The sequence below is a fragment of the Monodon monoceros genome, unplaced genomic scaffold (genome assembly GCF_005190385.1).
Source record: "Monodon monoceros isolate NGI ecotype Baffin Bay Population unplaced genomic scaffold, NGI_Narwhal_1 Super_Scaffold_18, whole genome shotgun sequence".
Classification (NCBI taxonomy): domain Eukaryota; kingdom Metazoa; phylum Chordata; class Mammalia; order Artiodactyla; family Monodontidae; genus Monodon; species Monodon monoceros.
The window spans coordinates 24,656,157-24,676,936 of record NW_021703774.1 but is presented as its reverse complement, the minus strand read 5'-3'; the positions used below and the strand labels follow the sequence as shown (position 1 = coordinate 24,676,936).

Below are 20,780 nucleotides of genomic sequence, written 5' to 3'. Positions count from 1 at the left end.
TAAAATTGGGTAGGCTTCCCTGGTGGCACAGTGGTTGAGAGTCTGCCTGCCGATGCAGGGGACATGGGTTCGTGCCCCGGTCTGGGAAGATCCCACGTGCCACGGACTGGCTAGGCCCGTGAGCCATGGCCACTGAGCCTGCGCGTCCGGAGCCTGTGCTCCGCAACCAGAGAGGCCGCAACAGTGAGAGGCCCGTGTACCGCAAAAAAATAAATAAATAAAATAAAATAAAATTGGGTGAGTGCAGCACTAGGCAACTTGTGATAAATCTCTCAATTATCGCTTGATCTGTTCACGTAAGACAAAGACCAGTGTCTAAATACCCACTGGCTTCCTGGTAAATATGGGACAAAAAAAAATTGAGGAATACAAAACAAATCCACATACTGTTAAGTATGTAATAAAGCAGCTCTGTTTATAACAGAGTTATCTGAAGGGAATGTATCCAGATGGTTTGGAAAGCCACCATTTAAACATAGCCATACAGAGTCCCTGAGACTGAAACTCATCATTACAGAGACAATCTAATCTAGGTTCCAATGCTGTTAAGAGTAATCCTATGGTGCAACTTATTCTTAATTTTCTGGCTTTATCCTGATAACCTTCAAAATAAGGAATAGAGAGGGGTGGTGCCAGGAAATGGGGAGATGGACAAAGGGTACACACTTCCAGCTATAAGATGAATGAATTCTGGGAATCTACTGGATAGCATAGTGATCGTAGCCGATAATACTGTATCATATTTAAAAACTGCTACGTGAGTAGATCTTAAATGTTCTCACCACACACACAAAAATATTTGGTAATTATGTGACGTGACAGACGTGTTACCTAACCCTACAGTCAGAATCATTTTGCAATATGTAAATGTATCAAATCAACACATTGCACATATTAAACTTATACAATGTTATATGTCAATTACATCTCAATAAAGCTAGAAAAAATATATAAGGAATAGATATTGTTGAAAAGTTGTTTGTAACGTTAAGTTCTGTTTGCTCTATCACATTTTTACTTCAACTTAGAAAGTAATTCTTGAGCACTTAGGCATCAACTAGGAGAAAGAGCATTTGAGCTCAAAAGACCTCAATTTTAGCATCCATCCTGTCATTGGGTGACTATTTTATTAACCTTCTCTGAGCCACAACTGATGCATCATGGAAAGAGGGAGAGGGAAGGAAGTGAGGAGACTACGGAGCTGGATAGTTTCTGTGATCTCTTCAGGCCTAAAATTGTACGGTTGTACTATGCTTAAGGAAGGAATTGGGTAACATGACTCCTATTCTCACAAAGTTTACCATCTAACTGGGAATGTAGGAAATGAAGACATATAGCTAATTAAAAGAATATTCACCATTGCCAAATGATTGGCATAGAAAATACCAGTGGCTACAGATTTTACAACAAGGAAGGATCAATCCTAGTCAGGTGGACTTCATCAAAGAAATAAGCTGGGGCTTCCCTGGTGGCGCAGTGGTTGAGAGTCCGCCTGCCAATGCAGGGGGCACGGGTTCATGCCCCGGTCCGGGAAGATCCCACATGCCGCGGAGCGGCTGGGCCCATGAGCCATGGCCGCTGAGCCTGCGCGTCCGGAGCCTGTGCTCCGCAACGAGAGAGGCCACAACAGTGAGAGGCCCGCGTATCGGTTAAAAAAAAAAAAATAAAGAAATAAGCTGGACTTGGATAGAGAGGATGGGGAAAGATATACTACATTCTTCCATTATGCACCATGAATACGACAAACACAGAGCACTTTACATATCATCAAGCCTTACCTTATTCATGGAGATAACTCATCCTGACATGTGCTTCTAATCTGGAATGAAACACTTCCAGGGACAGGAAGCTCCAAGCTATGCCAGGGCAGCCTGATACATCCTTGGACCACTCTAATGACAAAGCTCTTCCAGATACTGAGCTCTAGTCAGCTTGCCCAATATGACAGGGCTTTCTGTCCTTCCTTCGTCATACTTTACAAAGAACATTTATCTAAATACATCTCCTTAAATATGTAACACTAGGTACTGAAGAAAAATTTAATGAAAATTGACCCTTTCAGATAGTAGTTGGGCTATTTTCTCTCTTGATCAGGCCACAATTTTTTCATCTGACTTAGAGAAGCCATCCCCAAACTTACCTGCTTACCTTTATAATATACCACCTTGTTTTCTTCATCATATAGCAATGTCTGATTTCTGCCATCAAAACTATCACTCTGTTTCTAAAAATAGTAAAATTTAACAGAGCAGTTTATCACAATTTTTCATTACTATTAGTGTTATACCCCTAAAACCTTTTTTTTCCTCCCATGAGAGGTCCTTCTCATTCATAACAGAAATAGTCAAATCACAAAGTAAAATCTGAAGGCAATATCCATTATCTAAGAAAAAGATCTGAAGACTCAAACAAAAAATTTCTGAACCCGAGTTACACAGCCAAAATAATTCTACTAGGAAAATGTGTCTTGGGGCTTCCCTGGTGGTGCAGGGGTTAAGAATCCACCTGTCCATGCAGGAGACACAGGTTCGATCCCTGGTCCAAGAAGATCCCACATGCTGCAGAGCAACTAAGCCCGTGCTCCACAGCTACTGAACCGGCACTCCAGAGCCCGCGAGCCGCAACTACTGAGCCCGCGTGCCACAACTACTGAAGCCCACATGCCTAGAGCCCATGCTCCACAACAAGAGAAGCCACCACAATGAGAAGCCCACACACCACGACGAAGAGTAGCCCTCGCTCGCCGCACCTAGAGAAAGCCTGCGCACAGCAACAAAGACCCAACACAGCCAAAAATAAATAAATTAAACAAATAAAATTTTTTAAAAAAAGAAAACTGTGTATTTCTTTTCAAGGCAAAGTAACAAACTATAACATCTGTAGTTAAAGAAAACAAAAACAAAAGACCAAGAATGATAGTTTAAGTATGTAAGACATTAGTAAAGTACACATTTTTTCTATTTAAGAATTTTATTTCTTCCTAATCCTTAGTGAAATACTACATCTCTTCTACTATATTACTGAATTAAAACATTTTAAATTTATTGAATCAAATGTTTTGAGGATAAAAAATAATAAATTCAAAAAACAATTATTGTATACATACTATGCTTACAAATGTCATTGGCAATGTAAAACTGTACAACCAGTGGCTTGTTAGAAGGTAACAAATAAAATATTTCCTATCTTTTTTTTTAATTAGAGAAGTTTTTGATAACACGTGCTGTCTCCTACTGTGTACAAAAAAATCTTTTGGCTTACAAAACAATAATTTAAGGGTTGGCAAGCAATGGCCCATGGACCAAATCTGATCCACCACCTGTTTTTGCACAGCCTGCAAGCTCAGAATATTTTCTTACATTTTTAAAAGGCTGAGGGAAAATAAAAAGAGGAATATTTGGGTACAAGTAAAAATTATATGAAAATCAATGTTCTGTGTCTGTAAACAAAGTTTTATTGGAAAACACCCACACCCGTTCACTTATATATTATCCACGGATGCTTTCAACTATAATGGAAGAGTTAAGGAGTTGCCATGGAGACCATAAGTAACCCTCTCAGCGTGCATTACAAATCGCCAGTAATAATTCATTTTTGCTTCTTGGCTTACAAAGTGTAAAATATGTAGGCTTTTACAGAAAAGGTTTGCCGAACTCTGGAATAATTAATATAATGATTCATTATTCCCTGAAGAATTTATGATAATAACAGCTTCTGTGATTCTGAGCTATCAACTGAACTTCTTGAATTTTACCATAATAAAGATTCCTTTTTACCTAGTGTTGTATATTTACAGTACTGTAATAATTTTAAAATATATTTAACAAAGAATACACCATAAAACAGAAAAGGTACAGTTTTCATGCATTATTTAACTCAGTCAACAATTAAACCCTACTGAATACAATGAAGATTTCTAGGGATTCAAAATAAATAAAATGTAATTCCTAGCTCTAAGAAAGTCATACTCTAGTGGCGAGACATAGTACTCTAATAAAGGTTTTTGTCACTAAAGGGAAGGCCAAAGCAATGAAAGTAACCTCTACCATTTCATAATGACATACTGTCATTTTTAAAATATTACCTCTATATGAATTAATGGCAAGTTATACACTCAAATAAATAAGGCAACAAGGCTTGGCCAACACGTTTATCCATTAATAGTTTTAATCAGAGCACTAGCCTTATGTACATAATCAACCTTGACCAACACACATGTAAGTAAAAATGCTGATTAAGAATTTACTAATTATCCTTCTGAACTTTAGAAGTTAGTTGGCCATCTGGTCCTTAACTGTGATAAACAGACACCAACTCATCATAGGTTATTTGTACATAAAGGAAGAGAAATAGTAAGTGAATGGTTAATAATGAAGAACATAATAGATAAATACCATCATTAAAAATACATGAATTGTTTTGTTTTGAAATCTCAAGTGTCCTACAAGTGTCACTTTACTTGGAAGAACACTTCTGAGAAGAACTGTCCCTTGAATCTCCTCAGAGATTCAATCTATTGTAAAAAATAAATAAATAAATCATAAATGCATCAGCTTTTCATAATTAGAGTGCCAGGATGTGCATGCAGCTACGAATGTTGGCTGTTTGCCTGCTTCACTTAAAACCAGAAGGAAAGTATAATCCCAATAATGAAGTCTTCTAGCAACTGTTGTGAGCAGACGAGAGAGATGTCTCAACTAGCAACTACCTCCAAATGTAGAGATACATGTACCCCGGTGACTGGAGGTTAGCAATCCTGGTGTGTCTCCTTGCTTTTATTATTAAATATTTAATGGCATATTTTTTCCTTAATGGAATCCAGGCACATCTGATCAGTCACTGGGATCATTTAGTAATGCAGTCAAAGTTATCATACTGCCATCTTATAAGCTTTGTAATTAGACAATTCGTCACTTTACTAATTCAAAAGATTGCTTTCTTTACTACTTTATAGCATGCTACGGTAGTGAAATTCAACTAAGCTGATCAACAAAAAGGCTCTAAAATTTGGTCCTATATGAACTTGAAACCTCCAGTGGCAAACACACACACTCCTGACCTTTCAAAACAACAGTGGTAATATCTGTCCCACAAATTAGCCTAACAGCAACAGTGAAGTAATAAAGCACCAGTACATCCAGAATGAGAGGGCTAACTAAAAGAAAAATTTAAGATTAAAAAACTGAATATATCATAAACAAATTTGTTCTTGCCTTTTACTGAGGTACACCATTCTTTGGCAAGTAAAAAGACCCAATAAGGGTTTATTTAGTAATTTTTTCCTCCATGATGACTTCTATACTTTACTAAAATTATAAGGCTATGGCAGAATATCACATAGACTATTTATTAACACTCTAATGGCACATACAAGGCAAATGCAAGTATAATCTTAAATATATTATCATTTGTGTCTTATTTCTAACATATCTCAATCAAAAATATTAAATTACTATTTATTTTCATCCTATGAATTAGCAGATTCTCGTTTTAACCCATTCTCCACTGTTTCTCCGATATACAAAAATTCTCCCCCAGTGAAAAAGAATTTACTCAGAATGAAACTGAATGTAAACTTTAAGTATCATAGTACAAAAAGCACCTAAAATTCTCACTTTCAAATCTATACAACCACAATGTATATTGCAAAACCAGCTCCCCCTAATAGCATTAAAAATTAGAGTTCAGAAGGCAAGCTCTGGAGGTCACAGATGTGCCCTAAAGAGCAAAAATAACATTCTACCAGGAAAATTATTATTTTGTTTAAAAGAAAAAAAGAGGGAACATCTTCTCAAACAGATGTGAAATTTCTAATCAAAAAATTCTGTTGCAGTTACATAATATTATCAAGTTAAAAAGTACTTTGCAGAGGTCTGGCAGCACTAACAATGACATCTGTTTTGTGGTCAGGAAGTTCACTTTTATTCTTGTTGCTTCCAATTTGATGTCTGGTTTTGAAACACTTTATGCAACTAGTCCATTTTCTATTATTTTGTTCAGAGCTTATCACATTCTATTCAGTCTACCAAATGCATTTTTAGAAAAGGAAGTTTTAAGTCCGGAAAAAAAAATAAGTATATTGTTCTAGAACTCTGCACAGTGATCGCTAAAAAATACACTCTATGCATAGAAAATAAGCTCAGAACTAAGTCTACTGACATTAAATTTAGAATAACCATTACCAATAATAACCAGTGTATGTTTGCGGGGATGGAATAGAGACATTCCATGTCATTTCAGTGAACTATGACATGACAACTAACAAAACCCTTACAATTTAATTGCATCCTTTTAAGATTCACGTGTGAGAAACATTTCATTCATCATAGTAAGCTTGCTTTTATATTTCCTACATGAAATCCCAAGGAACTACTCTGAAATCATGGAGTTGCGACGAATGTAGTACATAGTACACGATTTCTGTCCACAATAGCTATGGGCTGAAACCAAGCCAGTTACTAGGGGAAAGGTACTATGTTCTGCCTGCAAAATTTTTTTCTCAACAAGATAGGTAATTCTCAGCATGGGCATGGGCTACCAGCACTGGGCACAACCGTAAGCAACCTTCTGAGACTCTGGTTTACAATCAGTTGCAGATTACACTCTTGGCTACGTGACAACACAGGGAGACATACAACACTGAAGTTTTATACTAGAATACAAATAAGTATGGGAAATAGGCACAGCAGTAGCGGAAATTAATAACGTGTCAGACACTCTAAGTACTTTAGAGTTAATCCTCACTTTAATCTGTAAATATTATTATTATTATTCCCATCTACAGATGAGGAAATTGAGGTTGAGAGAATTTCATTTACTTGTCTGAAAAAGCAACTTAGCCATCAAACTACTGTTCAACCTCCCATTTAAATTTGCCCTCTAACTGTAATTTTCTCACCTTTTAAAGTTTATAGTCATTATTTGTATATACATTCTCTATATTTGTAGCAAATGTTTCGAACTCTATCAACAGATTGAACCACAGGAGTTGTCTTGCCAAGATAAATCCATTTTGAAATATAACCAGAAATCTTATTTCAAAATAGAAATGGAAGGAAAAAAAGTTGGGGAGTGGGAAGGAGGAGGGGCCTGTGGAGATGGAAACATACATCTTCCCTTCTCTAAACAATCTGAAAAAGAGCCAGCAGAGATGAGTCTGGCCTCTATTTTTGATGAATATACAAATAGTCACGCCCCTCCACTGTGCTCACTAACAAGTATCCCCAGTACATCTCCCACCCTTTGGCCACCTTCATTATTGTCAGTGGTGAACCACCACTTTCCTCATACCTTACGCTTTTATTTCCATTCAGCCACACCCCCAAGTACCACTTTCCTCATACCTTACGCTTTTATTTCCATTCAGCCACACCCCCAAGTAACATACAATCTAAGTTAAAAAAAAAAAAAACTTATGCAAATAAAGCTTCAAGCAAATCACTCCCACGTTTCCATCCAACCAGATCATCACTCTGCAGCTCGCCAGCTGTAGAAATTCTAGAGGTACTACTACCCTCGCTAATTTTCTCTTACTACCTAAAGCAAACCAAACATTTTAAGCATCACGCTTTCATTCAAACTCTTTTTGTAATCACTAAATATAACTGAAACATGTATTCCACTGGTAACAACTACCTTTTCAAATCTTCTCCATAGGAAGTCGACATATTTTTCTTACCCGGGGGTTAGAGGAGTTAGTACCCCCTCACTCCCCACAAGTATTTCTAGACCATTCTCTATAATTGTTTCCCAACACCATCTTCTCTTCTGAAATTCATGCCATTAATTTCTGCTTCCTATGTGAAGTCCTCCTTGATCTCCTCCCCTAGAAAAATTTCTCCTTCCTACTTAACTTTCACAACCAGGCAATAAGTTCAGAAGTCGACAGGATATTTTATACAGCAAAGTACTATCTCTAAATCCCAATTGCCAGTTGCTCTCTGTGTGTGTGTGAATGTGGGGATGGGTAGTGGGAGGCTAATACTGGTAACCAGGAAGTGGAGAAAAAAGGAACACTTGGAAATATAACTGGAAAAAAGGTTACACAATAATGTGTTCAGAGTAGTGAAGGGGGACGGGGGGACATCTTCCAAGCAAAACCAAGTCCTGAGCAACAGAAGCACAAGAGGCACTAAGAACCTAGTCCAACAGGAAATATACACTATTTTTCAACAGAAAACCCCAGAGTGTTCAAAATACAAATTGCTAACTTTTGAGGAATTCATCATGGTCTTCTATGAGAAAAAGCTATCAGCTCAGCAGAGAAGAAATTTGCTCTCAGGACTAAGAACCTTCTCATCCTCCACCAACTCCTTTCATTTCCAGGCAGTACAAGTTTGATAAATATATGCATATCCCCAAGTAAAACTTTTGACTTGCTGAGGTTCTTTGCCTTGGTAGATAATTTTCAGAGTTAGAATTAACCATGTATTTTGATAACCCTGGACAAGAGTGCTTGCTGCAAACAAAAACAAAACAAAACTTGCATAATTTGATCAGTGAATTCACTAACAGACACCTCTCTCAGGAGGCCAAGAGGCCTGATAGCAAAAGAGTAATTGTAAGGAATGTCTGGAAACCCAAATAAAGGAAAAGAACATCTGTGTGACATCTATCAGATATAAAACAAGTCTGAAAAGTATTGAAACCAAGTGATGGAAACATGAGGGTTCATTAGAATTGTCTCTCTACTTTTGTGTGTGTTTGGAAAAGTCCATAATCAAAGATTAAAAAAAATTAAGATAGAAACAAATCAGCAAAAGCTCTCAGAATTCCTCTTGTCCTAAATGACAATGAGAGGAGCCAAAACACAAGCTTCGCGTGTCTAATACCTGCACAGAACCTGCATGAACATAAGTGAGTGGGAGGAAAAGCAAAACATAAAACAGGCTTTTCTTTTTGAGGCCAGGTGAAGCCAGCTTTCTTTGAAGCGTAAATTAAAATGTTAGTTCCTGAAGGTGAGAAAGGCAGGTCAGCATAGAACCACTCCTGACAGACTGCACATGTAGGTGCAGCAAAAGAAAGCAGTACTCTCTGAAGTGCCCATTTCTTCTCTTTGATTAATTCTATGCCAGTAAGATGGGGCGGGGGCAGTAGATAGGGATAAAATTCCCTGTCCAGCATTCTCCACCCACTTCCAACGCATTTGTCATGATCGGCGTCATCACACACTTGCAAAGTTATAAGCTCAGTGGGTCATCCCTAAGCTTTGCAGGACACTGATTAGCTTAATTTAAGACTATTCTATTCTTTTAAAAAATGAAGGACAAGGAGGGGGAGGGGTGGAGGAGGGGAGAAGGAGGAGAGTTTTCTCTTCTAAGGACAAATGTATAAGCAGAAAAATAACTACAGTCTATAAAATATAAACAAAACTTTTACAAGGAAGTACAGGAGCCATAGGTTAATGCTGCTTTCCTCTGATTATTAACCTATATTTTAAGACAGAAATCACAGCTGTGAGTCCAATTCCCCTATACACCACAAAAATGTATACGTTTTACTTTTGTAGCAACAACAAATATAAGTATGTGGGGAGAAGGAAAGCACATTATTAAAATTCTGTCTGCTTAATCATAATGACAGAATTTCCCCCTACACAGCACAGAGAAAAGTTCATTGTAAGATACATGAGATTAAAATTATTTTAAAAGAAACACGAGAAATAAGATAGTAATTTACAATTTACATTAAGCAATGAAAGTATTTTTAATTAGTTATTATGAACACTAATAACTCCAGTAATTAGCACTTGAACATTTTTCAACAACAGGAAACACCAGAAATGAAGTTACAGTCATCATAAGGTATATTTTTATCTTTCAGTAGGTGTTACATTGTATAGCATGTAACATCAAAAGAGCTTGTATGCACTGTATACGCAGCGTTACTATAGGTTGTAATTTTCAGAAGCATATGAAATAAACATGAGAAACTTCTCAGATGCATTATAAACAACACTTACATTTTGAAATCAATTTTAATTAATAGACAAACCAGAATGAAATGCTTACTATAGGTTGTAATTTTCAGAAGCATATGAAATAAACATGAGAAACTTCTCAGATGCATTATAAACAACACTTACATTTTGAAATCAATTTTAATTAATAGACAAACCAGAATGAAATGCTAAGATGATATTATTGGAAAATCGTAAGAGCATACCCTAAAGAATAAAACTACATTTGGGAAAAACAAGAATAAATCTGTAGCAATCAAACTAATCACATTTAAATTCTTAGAAAATAAGCAGATTATAAAACATACTTTAAAAATATTCACAAGATAAATATATCATTGGATGTGTGCATATAAATTGTAAAATTGACAAAATCACCCTCAAATGTAAAATTTTACTTATTATTAAAAATATGATCAATATTTAAACAAATCCAAACACAATATGAGAAAGTAAGGACAGCAAACACATGATAATAACAAAGGATATATTGGTTCCTTTGTCCCTATCCCAGAGTAGATATCAAGAATCAATCAGGGACTTCCCTGGTGGCGCACTGGTTAAGAATCCGCCTGCCAATGCAGGGAACACGGGTCCGAGCCCTGGTCTGGGAAGATCCCACATGCTGCGGAGCAACTAAGTCCGCGCGCCACAACTACTGAGCCGACACTCTAGAGCCCGTGAACTACAACTACTGAGCCCACGTGCCACAACTACTGAAGCCCACACACCTAGAGCCCGTGCTCCGCAACAAGAGAAGCCACTGCAATGAGAAGCCCATGTACCACAACAAAGAGTAGCCCCTGCTCGCTGCAACTAGAGAAAGCCGCACACAGCAACAAAGACCCAACACAGCCAAAAATAAATAAATGAATAAATAAATTAAAAAAGAAAAAGAATCAATCAGTGCATTCTTTCTCTCTGGACCCAAACAAACCCTCAGAAGCACTTCCAAAAAGAGCACTCAGGTACCCATTACCAAGAGACCACAATGAAATATTAAATTATACCTATTTTCTATCCCTAATCTAAGATTTTCATGACTTAAAACATTTAAACAAATGTTTTGGCAATTTGGGCAATTAGTTTAAAATCAGAAATGGTTATATTTTCATATCATTTAAAATTCACTTAATCAAGAAACGGATTCCAATGATTTCTTTCACTTCAAGGAAGGTTCCATTGCTGAAACAACCACCACAAAACGAAATGGACTCAATGGCAAACTTAAATCCATTCATAAAAAATAATGGAATATGTTACTTTCTTTTGAGAAAAGAAAGCACACTCTTTTGAGGGTGTGCTTTGAGAGCTGACAATGAACATACTTGGGCCACTAGTAAGAATACTGATAAAGCAGAAAAAATAATTCTCTTTTCAATATAAGCAATACACTCTCCCATTCTCTACTCAGTAAAGCCGGGGACTGATAAAGGCATGAAGGGTCCTGGATTTTCACGGATCAACAACGAAATAAGGAGTAAAGGGTTGATTTATGGCATTAGCAAAGATACCAAAGTTAACACTTACTTTTGCAAAGGCTTCAAAAATGTCAAAGGAAGGTGGCAGCTGAGAAGCATCCTGTATTTCTTCTCTCATGAAGTGTTGAAATGTCAATACAAGTTGCCTGAGGCCCTCTTTCTTATCTTCAGTCAGTTTGTTAATATCTTTTTTAAAGATAAAATAAATAGTACAATCACACAGTGAACTTTCAATGGATAATTTTCAGGTATTCAATAGCTGTTAAGGCAGATATTTCCTACCCAGATTCCATTCTGACAGAGATCAAATGCATCTTTTTATTTTTTGACAACTGCAAATCATTATCATACATTATCAATCAAATTCTGCCAAACATTATCTACAAAATAAGATCAAACACCTAGCAAAACAAAATAAATACACACACAGATGAAAAAACATTAAAACCAAAATCAGTAATGATGTGTGTTAGCAGATTTTCTACATCCTCGTGCACACATGTTCAAACCACCATACATGCTTATTTAGTTAGTGAATTTAAGTAGACTTTTCCGTGAAACAATTTACAACCAGGTCATAACTAACTGATAAACAGTATCATCTCAAAGACAAAAAAAAACAGAAAGCAAGAACTGAAAAGTTCAGTTAAATTAAGTTCAAACTGGTGAAATTACATCGAGAAAAAAACATGAATCAACCAAAGAAATCTCATTTTCAAGTTCTTTTCAGGTTGAATAAACAAAATATGATACTGCTTCAACCCAAATGGAGAAAGTTCCAAAGCCAATATCACCCCTTTAAAAACTCAGTTTCATTTATATCATAAAGGGGTGTGAAGACTAGGAGTGCACAGTTCAATTAATAACGTTTGAGAGCACTTCACTTAACGCAGCATGTATGACACTGCTACTGAGCGGGCTAATGTTCACAGTAAAACTCACTGCAAGAGATGTTATTTACCTAGCAGTAATATAAGAAGAAGAAAATGGGGCTTCCCTGGTGGCGCAGTGGTTGAGAGTCCGCCTGCCGATGCAGGGGACACGGGTTTGTGCCCCGGTCTGGGAAGATCCCACATGCCGCAGCTGGGCCCGTGAGCCATGGCCGCTAAGCCTGCGCGTCCGGAGCCTGTGCTCCGCAACGGGAGAGGCCACAATAGTGAGAGGCCCGCATACCACCAAAAAAAAAAAAGAAAAGAAAAAGAAGAAAAAAAAATGACTAGTTCTCTATTAAAACTTGAAAAGATAGATCAAGATGCAACTACAGCATAACTCTGTTGCTCATGTCAGGTCTACATATTTTCTTTAAATTACTTGTTCAACAGAACAAATTAACCCAATGATTCCTTAAATAATAATTTATTATCATTGGCACTTAGGATTCCATAACCATAAATCTGTACTAGATGATTTTGTCTCCATCTAGAAATATTAAACTGTGTAGCACATTTACTCCATGAGCTCTTGCTACTTTTGACTTAAAAGTCATTTACAACTTCAATGAAGAGGATCTGTGATCTGTGCCAATAGAAAGAAACATAAACCCTACGTTCATTTCACACTCAGATTTGCAAAGCCTCTCAGTATTAAGGAGGTTGGCCACCACCATGGTAGTTCAGGAGAAGAACAACGCTCAATGCTGTCAGAGAGCCTAAGTCATCGGTACTTTCTACTTTCCTTATTATCTAAATGTTCCCTGGAGCCCCCATTCACATTACTGTTCCCTAATATCAAAAAGAAACCAAGAGTGGGAAAAAGGGAAAGAGGAGGGAAAAACAGAAGTAAAATGTATTCTGCCAGCTGGACAAAGGGTTATACTCCCCTCACTGCCTAACTTGGACACCTCTATGGCACCTCACAAACTCCTCTAGGGCCAAAGCTACCCTAGAATAAATTAAATAAGCTAATGTGTCTATATAAAAGCATGAAAAGGTTTGCTGCCTCACATAATAAAGAGACAGAAAAACAAAGTTTAAAAGAAAAAAAGGCAACTCATCAGCTCAGCAAATAAATGATAGAACTTAAGATGCTGATAGAGAATCACTTACTTGACTCCAGATCATAAAATGAGTAAAGTTTCTCCGATTCAGAGGGTGTTTCTTCCATCTATGAAGAAAGGGGGAAAACACCAAAAACAATTTCAAGTGCTCCAATATATAAATGAATATGTTTGCATATCTTTAAATATTCAAATGGAAGTCCGTTAAAAAGATAATTTTCTATATTATCCTTCTTATCATTCTTAGAGTTAAATTATTCAATCAGTCACAACTTTAAAATCCGTGTTGCAACTTGACCCACCAATTTAATTTCCAAACACAAAATTCTTTTACAAAAAGTTTCCATTCTTTTCTTTTTTTCCCCAATTCTACCACAGACTTGTATCACTGTAAGGATTTTACTACTAATTATTATAGAAAAGCAAAGATGGATGAATAAAAATAAGAGTTTATTACAAACTGTGCAACCTTGGGCACGTTACTTAAACTTGAGGTGTCAATTTCCTTATGTGAAACACAGGAGTAATAATAGCACTGAGTTGTTGTGGGATGAAATAAGGTATATCATGTAAAGCAATTAGCACAGGGCCTAGAAATAGTTAAGTGCTCAACAGAAAGTAGCTATCATTACAGTTACTTTCTATTAGATTCTGATTCCGTAGGTCGGGGTGAAGACTGAGAACTAGAGCCCTGGGTGATTCTGAAGCAACCCATTTCTGCTCTAACAGTGGTTCTCTATCTATTCAATACTAATAAAGCAAAAAAAAAGTTCAGACTCAAATATAATATTATTATACTTTTAATATCCAGTGATTAAAGAAACGCATAATGACAAAGTTGCTCTGAATTTATTAAAGCTTTGAAATAAATTTGTGTATTTTAGTTCAACACAATATGTACAATTTAAAAATAGTAGTAAGTATATGTGACAGATGTTGTATATTCAGTCCAAAGACAATGCCAAATTGGCATTCTAAATCCATTTTTTTTTAGTAAAGATGTAGTTGATATATAACATTGCATCAGTTTTAGGTATATACTTTTACATTCCTAAATTCCTCTATGAAATTTTATTGCCAAAAGAAGTTAACAGACAACAGGACACAAGAGAGCTGAAGCCTGCAATAAAGAGATATTCATTCTAAAGCCTGGCAAAAAAAAAAAAAAAACCCAAAACTGGAAGGTGTCGCCAGAGGGGGATTTCAGGGAATCCACTAGCTGCTTTGGCAGAGTAGGGAAAGGGACTGGAGAAACAATTTCAGTGAATGTTGGCTTAAAAAAAAAAGAAAAGAAAAAAAGATAAGTACCCTTCCTTGTAAGATTAATTATCATTTAATTAAAATCTCACTTGAAGAGGCAACCAAAAGAATTATATACTTGCCCTGTGCATTAGTTCTCAGTGGAAAAGTAATAAAGGCAATGTAACAGGCATCACTAACATCTCATGTCCCAGACATAGGACTTTAGGTTTCTATTCACAGGAGATCACACACAGGGTCTTCAAAGAGGGACGGTGCACTTCATCACTGCTGTGATTAATAGGAAAACAACAAGTCTTGTCTTAAGACACTCCCTGGAATAATCCACCTTCTACCTTAACATGGATTTAAATTCAGTCTTAAATATGAATAATACATGCAATTGCAAGCGCTTATGCTAAATTAAAACCCAAGCATATTTCACAAGTTTTATACTCACAAGTTTGAAAACAACTCTGCCAAGAAGTCGGACAGAGTCAGGAGGATATCTGGGTTTGCAGCTTTTAAGGCATTTGCATTCTCGCTTGTGGTCCTGCCAAGCTTTTTTCTGTTAAGACAAGAGTGAGGAGGGCATATAAGACATAAAAATTTAACTTTCATTTACACTGGTTTTGAATGTTGTGAGTCATCAACATCAATTTCAACAGCCTAAATATAACTGCAAATAGAAAATGAAAGCAATACTCTAATACTATTAATGATCCAGGATTCAGTATGCAATTACCAGGCATGGACATCAAGAACTTCCATTTCACCTCTGTCCTTCAATTTGTCCCTTGGTTATTACCTAACTGGTAGAGTCCAAAGAAAGAATCATTATGTCTTTCTTGATAATTTATAAGATAGCCTTTTAGGTGATTAAATAGGATTCAATAATAGACAGTGATTTTGAATACAAAAAGAAAATATCACTCCAAATTAGAAAACAAAACACATGGTTCAAAAAAATCAAAACAGGGCTGATAGCTTTCTGAATTTCTGCACTATTATAGTAAGTACAGAAATATCAGGAGAGCTAACATAAAAAATAGAAAACCTTTTTGTTTTTTTAAGACAAGATAGAAAGGGGTTATTAGCTAAAATGACCAAATGCCATTTTTACCCAGGACCATCTTGGTTTACTTACGTTGTACTGGCCTAATTATTAATACTGTCCCTTTCCATTCTGAAAAGTGTGGCTTGGATGATAAATTATATAGTCACTTTTCCCAGGATCCTAGCCATGTGCTAGTGGGGCTGAAGAGACCACAGAGCCAGTCACCAATCTCGCAACACGAGGAATAAGAGGACTAAATGGATGGACATTATCCTTGAGTCCGACGTCAGAAATGCCATGACTCCCTTTACCTGGGATTACTTCTATATGGAAATAAAATCCAGAGTATCCAATATTTAACCCTGGCAAGAGGAAGACAGCTAAACCAAATATCTAGTATGTTCTTTTCCAGATGAGAGTTGGAAGTTCAATCACTCCCAAATTCTGGGCCTATAAAATCCCCATAGAAGAGGTTTCTCTTTTCCACTTACAGCACAACATGCAGCACGACCAAGACAGTAGCTGCAGCTACTTTGAAACTGTGACTCAGATTCAAGTTCAAGACAGCATTTTGCTCAGAAAAACTGCCTGTGTCAGGTTGCTGGGTGAAGGCGTGGTTTGTCTGCTGCTATTTCCTTGTAAACCCAATCTTGGAGACACTGTTTACAAGGGGTACTTCTTTTATCAACTCTATTCACAGTTGCCTCATTTCATTCCTTCATATCCACTATGGCAATGCTCTTAATGTGATTTTTTTTTTTTTAGTGTTTATACTTTACTCATTTCTAAATAAAACTGAGTTGCTTTCAAAGTAAAGATGAGTATGAAATAAGGTTGTAAAATTAGAAACAGAAAATGTAAAAATTATGGGAAAAAAAAGTCCTCTAGCATTTACTTAGCATTCTACAGTGTTAGACACATGACTAAGCAATTAAAAAATATTTTATTTGATTTTCACAATAATCCAAGTGGTAGATACTGTCATCCTTATATTAAAGGTGAAAAAAGTAAGGCTCAAGAGCTGGGATCTAACTACCAAGCTACATAAATATAAAGGAGGAGAGTATAAATTCTTAGTAAGCTAAACAGGAGAGCTAAGCAATTATCGTGCTTGTGTGCAACAATTATTTGAGCTGCCTCACAGGCAAGGCAAAAAGAAAGCATAATGGCTTAAGTAATTCTCATCTTTATCATATACATAATTCTTTATCATGTATATAATTCTTATATATATTATATATATAATTCTTATATATATATATAATTCTCATGTATATCTCATATCTCATATATATAATTCTTATATATTATATATATAATATATAATTCTCATGTATATCAGAAGGAGGAAAACCTAATACCACAAATATGGTTGAAAGATAAAGGACAAACTAGGAAAAGAAAATTTTAAATATGTATGTAGATAGTGTTAACTGTCACCAAAATACAAAGAGGTCTTATAAAATAACTAAGAAAAGGGTGAATGTTTCCATAAAAATAGTAAAAAAAAGTGAAGGACATGAAGAGAAAATTCATGCCTAAAAAAGAAATGCCAATAAACAAAAACTAAAAACCAAACAAGTGATCAAAGAAATGTTAACAGAAACAAGATAACATAGGTGACCCATTAGTATAGCAAAGATAAATGAAAATATTAATTCAGAAGTCTCTAGGGTGTAGGGAAGTGGGGACTTTCTAACCTTGTCCTTGGAATTACAAGTTTCCCTAATATTTCTGATGGGTGTTTGGTAGTAAATATCAGGATTTTCAATGTGCATTTTGCTGGCACAGAAATAATATTTATAATGCAATTAATCCTAATTTAACTGATGTACATAAATAAGCTTAAGAATGCTCATTGTAGATTTGCTAAAATACTGGAAATTGGCAATAATTTTCCAGCTTTTCCTATAAGAAAAAGCTACTTTTGTTTTTCTCTTTATACTTTCCCAATACTGTTATCTTTGACTAATATCATGTATTATATTTATAAATAAAAGCAAAACATAATTACCTTTCTTATATCTGATAACTGTGATTCGGGGAGAAGCATTTTTATATGAAAAAGAAAGCAAAAGCACGGTTAATAAACAACTTTTTTTTTTTTTGCAGTACGCGGACCTCTCACCGCTGTGGCCTCTCCCGTTGCGGAGCACAGGCTCCGGACGAGCAGGCCCAGTGGCCATGGCTCACGGGCCCAGCCGCTCCACGGCATGTGGGAGCTTCCCGGACCAGGGCACGAACCCGCATCCCCTGCATCGGCAGGCGGACCCTCAACCACTGCGCTACCAGGGAAGCCCTAATAAACAACTTTTTAACGTTTGTTTATTTTGGAAAACCTGGTTGTAACTCAAAAAATCTTATAAATGTATTAATTTTTAAATGTTAAAAAAATGCTTCAATGAATTATTTTGTAATACCAATGAAATCTTTTGTAACGCAAAGACTTAGTAAACTTTTATCAATTTTTAAATATTATTTTATTTTTAGCTTTGTTTATGTCTGGTTTTCTTAAATAAGTATACTACCAACTAGGCGCAGCATGCGTGTAACAGGTGTTCAATAGATATCTGATGATTTATTCTAAAATCAGTACCATTCAGGAGATACAATTTACTATATATTTACCACTGTTTATTTGAAATTAAGGCCATGCAAAAAGGTCAGGAAAATCCCTAGCAATTCTTGCTTTGGGCCAGTCTGAGACGGTTTTGATTGCTTAATTATGAAAGGAGAAGATTGATGAGATGTTACAATAGAAAGAGAAAATCCATTTATTTCTTCTTCCTTACACAAAATAACATTTACACTATTATTGTAACGTTTCCCTCCCTGCCTTGGATACAAAGCCACTACAGCTCAATAACCCATTTAAATACTATTTAACATTGAATTTTAGTTGGATTAAATACTCATTTTAGGGCAGCTTATTATTTTGTGGGATGGAATGTGGGAAGGATCAATACATATTAAATCCAGTTTCAGTAAAACACATCTAATTCACAATCAGGGCTCACTAGACGTTTATTCTGTAAGAGGACTGGATTCATTCATATCTAAGGTAGCCTCTCAATGATAAAAATCTATGATTCTGTAATCCCCATTCATAACAAATAATCTGAATTATGTCAAAAAGGCTTGAAACCTCCCCATGTTAGGCTTACAGAGAACTGAAAACTTGGAATGGTATTTTCCTCAGATTTGGGGATATTTAAAAGAAACTGCCTTAAAATATGTAAAAAAGAAACAAATTCTTTTAAGCCAGCTTATTCAACAAGCTCCTTTTGTGATTAATAACCACTATTAATTGAACATTTTCTATGTGAAATATTGTCATGATTTTTTTTAACCACATGTTCATGACTCATTCCGCTCTCAATCAATCATCTACAGAGGTCTGCTATAGGCAAAACTTAGGATAGTTGAGTTGCCATGCAACTTGCAGGAAAGAAAAGAGACCCAACAGTTTTCCATTCACTTACAGGCTGCTTAATAGCAAATAAATAATATCTTCTGTATGCGTCAAATGTAGTACACTAATGAATTACAGGTTGACAGATGCATGAAGACCTGAAAAGCTGGAATCTGGGAAAAGAAACCTGGAAAGCTAAGCACGCTGGCTAACAAGCTATAGTTGACTGACAGGTATTGATTAAAATCTTGCGTAAAATCTCCTTAGAGCACACTAGAGACCTAGCGATAGACATTAGACTTAGCACTTTAAAAGCTTTCTGGATGCTGTAACAAATGTAGAACAAGAGTGCCTCCCCAAGAGCCTTAATCAAATTAGACAGATAGGGCCAAATATAAAGACAGAATAAGGCAGGAGGATGGTCATAGGGCAAGAAGTTGACAAAAGAAACAAGAATAAAGTATTACTCCTTAGGAAAATGGGAATTACACTTTCTTGGTTAATTGACGAACCTTATAATAAATAAAAACATTAGGGTCCCAAAGTAAGTCAATCTAGTACAAGGTTCAGGTCAAATCCATTTTGCCACTTGTTTCTGTAAAGTTTTATTGAAACATAGCCAATTCACAGTATTACACTCACTAATTTCATACTATGACAACAGAGTTGAATAGTTATGACAAATCCTATGGCCCACAAAGCCTAACATGTTTATTATCTGGCCCTCTACCGAAAAAGTTTGCCAATCTCTGATCTAGTGAGAGGTCATATCAAGATGGAATGACCTAATTGATAACTTTTTAGCTGGAAGTGCAAAATAAATCATTCACCTCTAAGGACTTCTTTGAAAGAAACTTCCATGCTAGATTGATCAAAATGTCAACGCCGAGTTCTAGTGGAACATGGCAGATGGGGCACATGCATTTCATCTCCCCAACACAAGTAATTATCAGGTTTTTAACTCCCAAAGTGAACCAGAAGGGCCATCAATGGATGAGGTGTTTAACCTCATTTCCATTAAGTCAGAAAGTAGGGGTAAGAGAACAGGCTACAGAAACAGGGCAAAGGAGGCCGCCTCAAAGTGGCAGGTAACTTTGGAGGCAGTTACCTGCAAAGTCTTTGACTCCTGCCAAACAGAACTCCAACAAGAATTTAGAATTGAAGACTACATATGGGACAGAGAATGGGATTGAAAAGTGACTGAAAAAGAGACAGTTAACCAGAAGTCTGTTTACCAGAGGGTCCCAAAACACCTTCTTACTATTGGCACGATTTTGAGTAAGCAGTGGAGTGTTAAAATGGAGACTCTAGTTGAATGTAACGCTAAGAATATCACTGATCTAGACCATTTCTTTAGCCTTCTGTTTGGTCTTCCTTCCCCAATGTTTACCATCTTATAATGGTTCCCTCAAACAGCAGTCTCATTCTTTGAGTGGCTGAAAGGTTGTGATCACTTTATTACAGAGGAAGAAATAAGATCTATGCATACTTAATGGTTCTGCAGTGAGCAATATTTTTTAAAGAATGTATTCAGATATAAATTACATTACAATAAAATGGACCCATTTTAAGAATATAGTTTTATGTAACCAACACCAAAATTAAGATATAGATTGTCATTACTCCCACAAGTTCCT

General features: G+C 36.1%; 1 protein-coding gene across 3 annotated transcripts in view; it reads right to left on the bottom strand.

The window, feature by feature from the left end:
- The window catches only part of SMYD3 (SET and MYND domain containing 3), a 703,830-nt gene that overhangs the window by 491,951 nt on the left and 191,099 nt on the right, over window positions 1-20,780 (bottom strand). For all 3 annotated transcript variants that reach the window (XM_029229197.1, XM_029229196.1, XM_029229198.1), the window contains 3 exons: window positions 15,135-15,242; window positions 13,485-13,542; window positions 11,489-11,625 (listed from right to left, as the gene is read on the bottom strand). In XM_029229197.1, coding sequence (XP_029085030.1) covers window positions 11,489-11,625; window positions 13,485-13,542; window positions 15,135-15,242 — 303 coding nt within the window. The remainder of the gene's footprint in view (window positions 1-11,488; window positions 11,626-13,484; window positions 13,543-15,134; window positions 15,243-20,780) is intronic.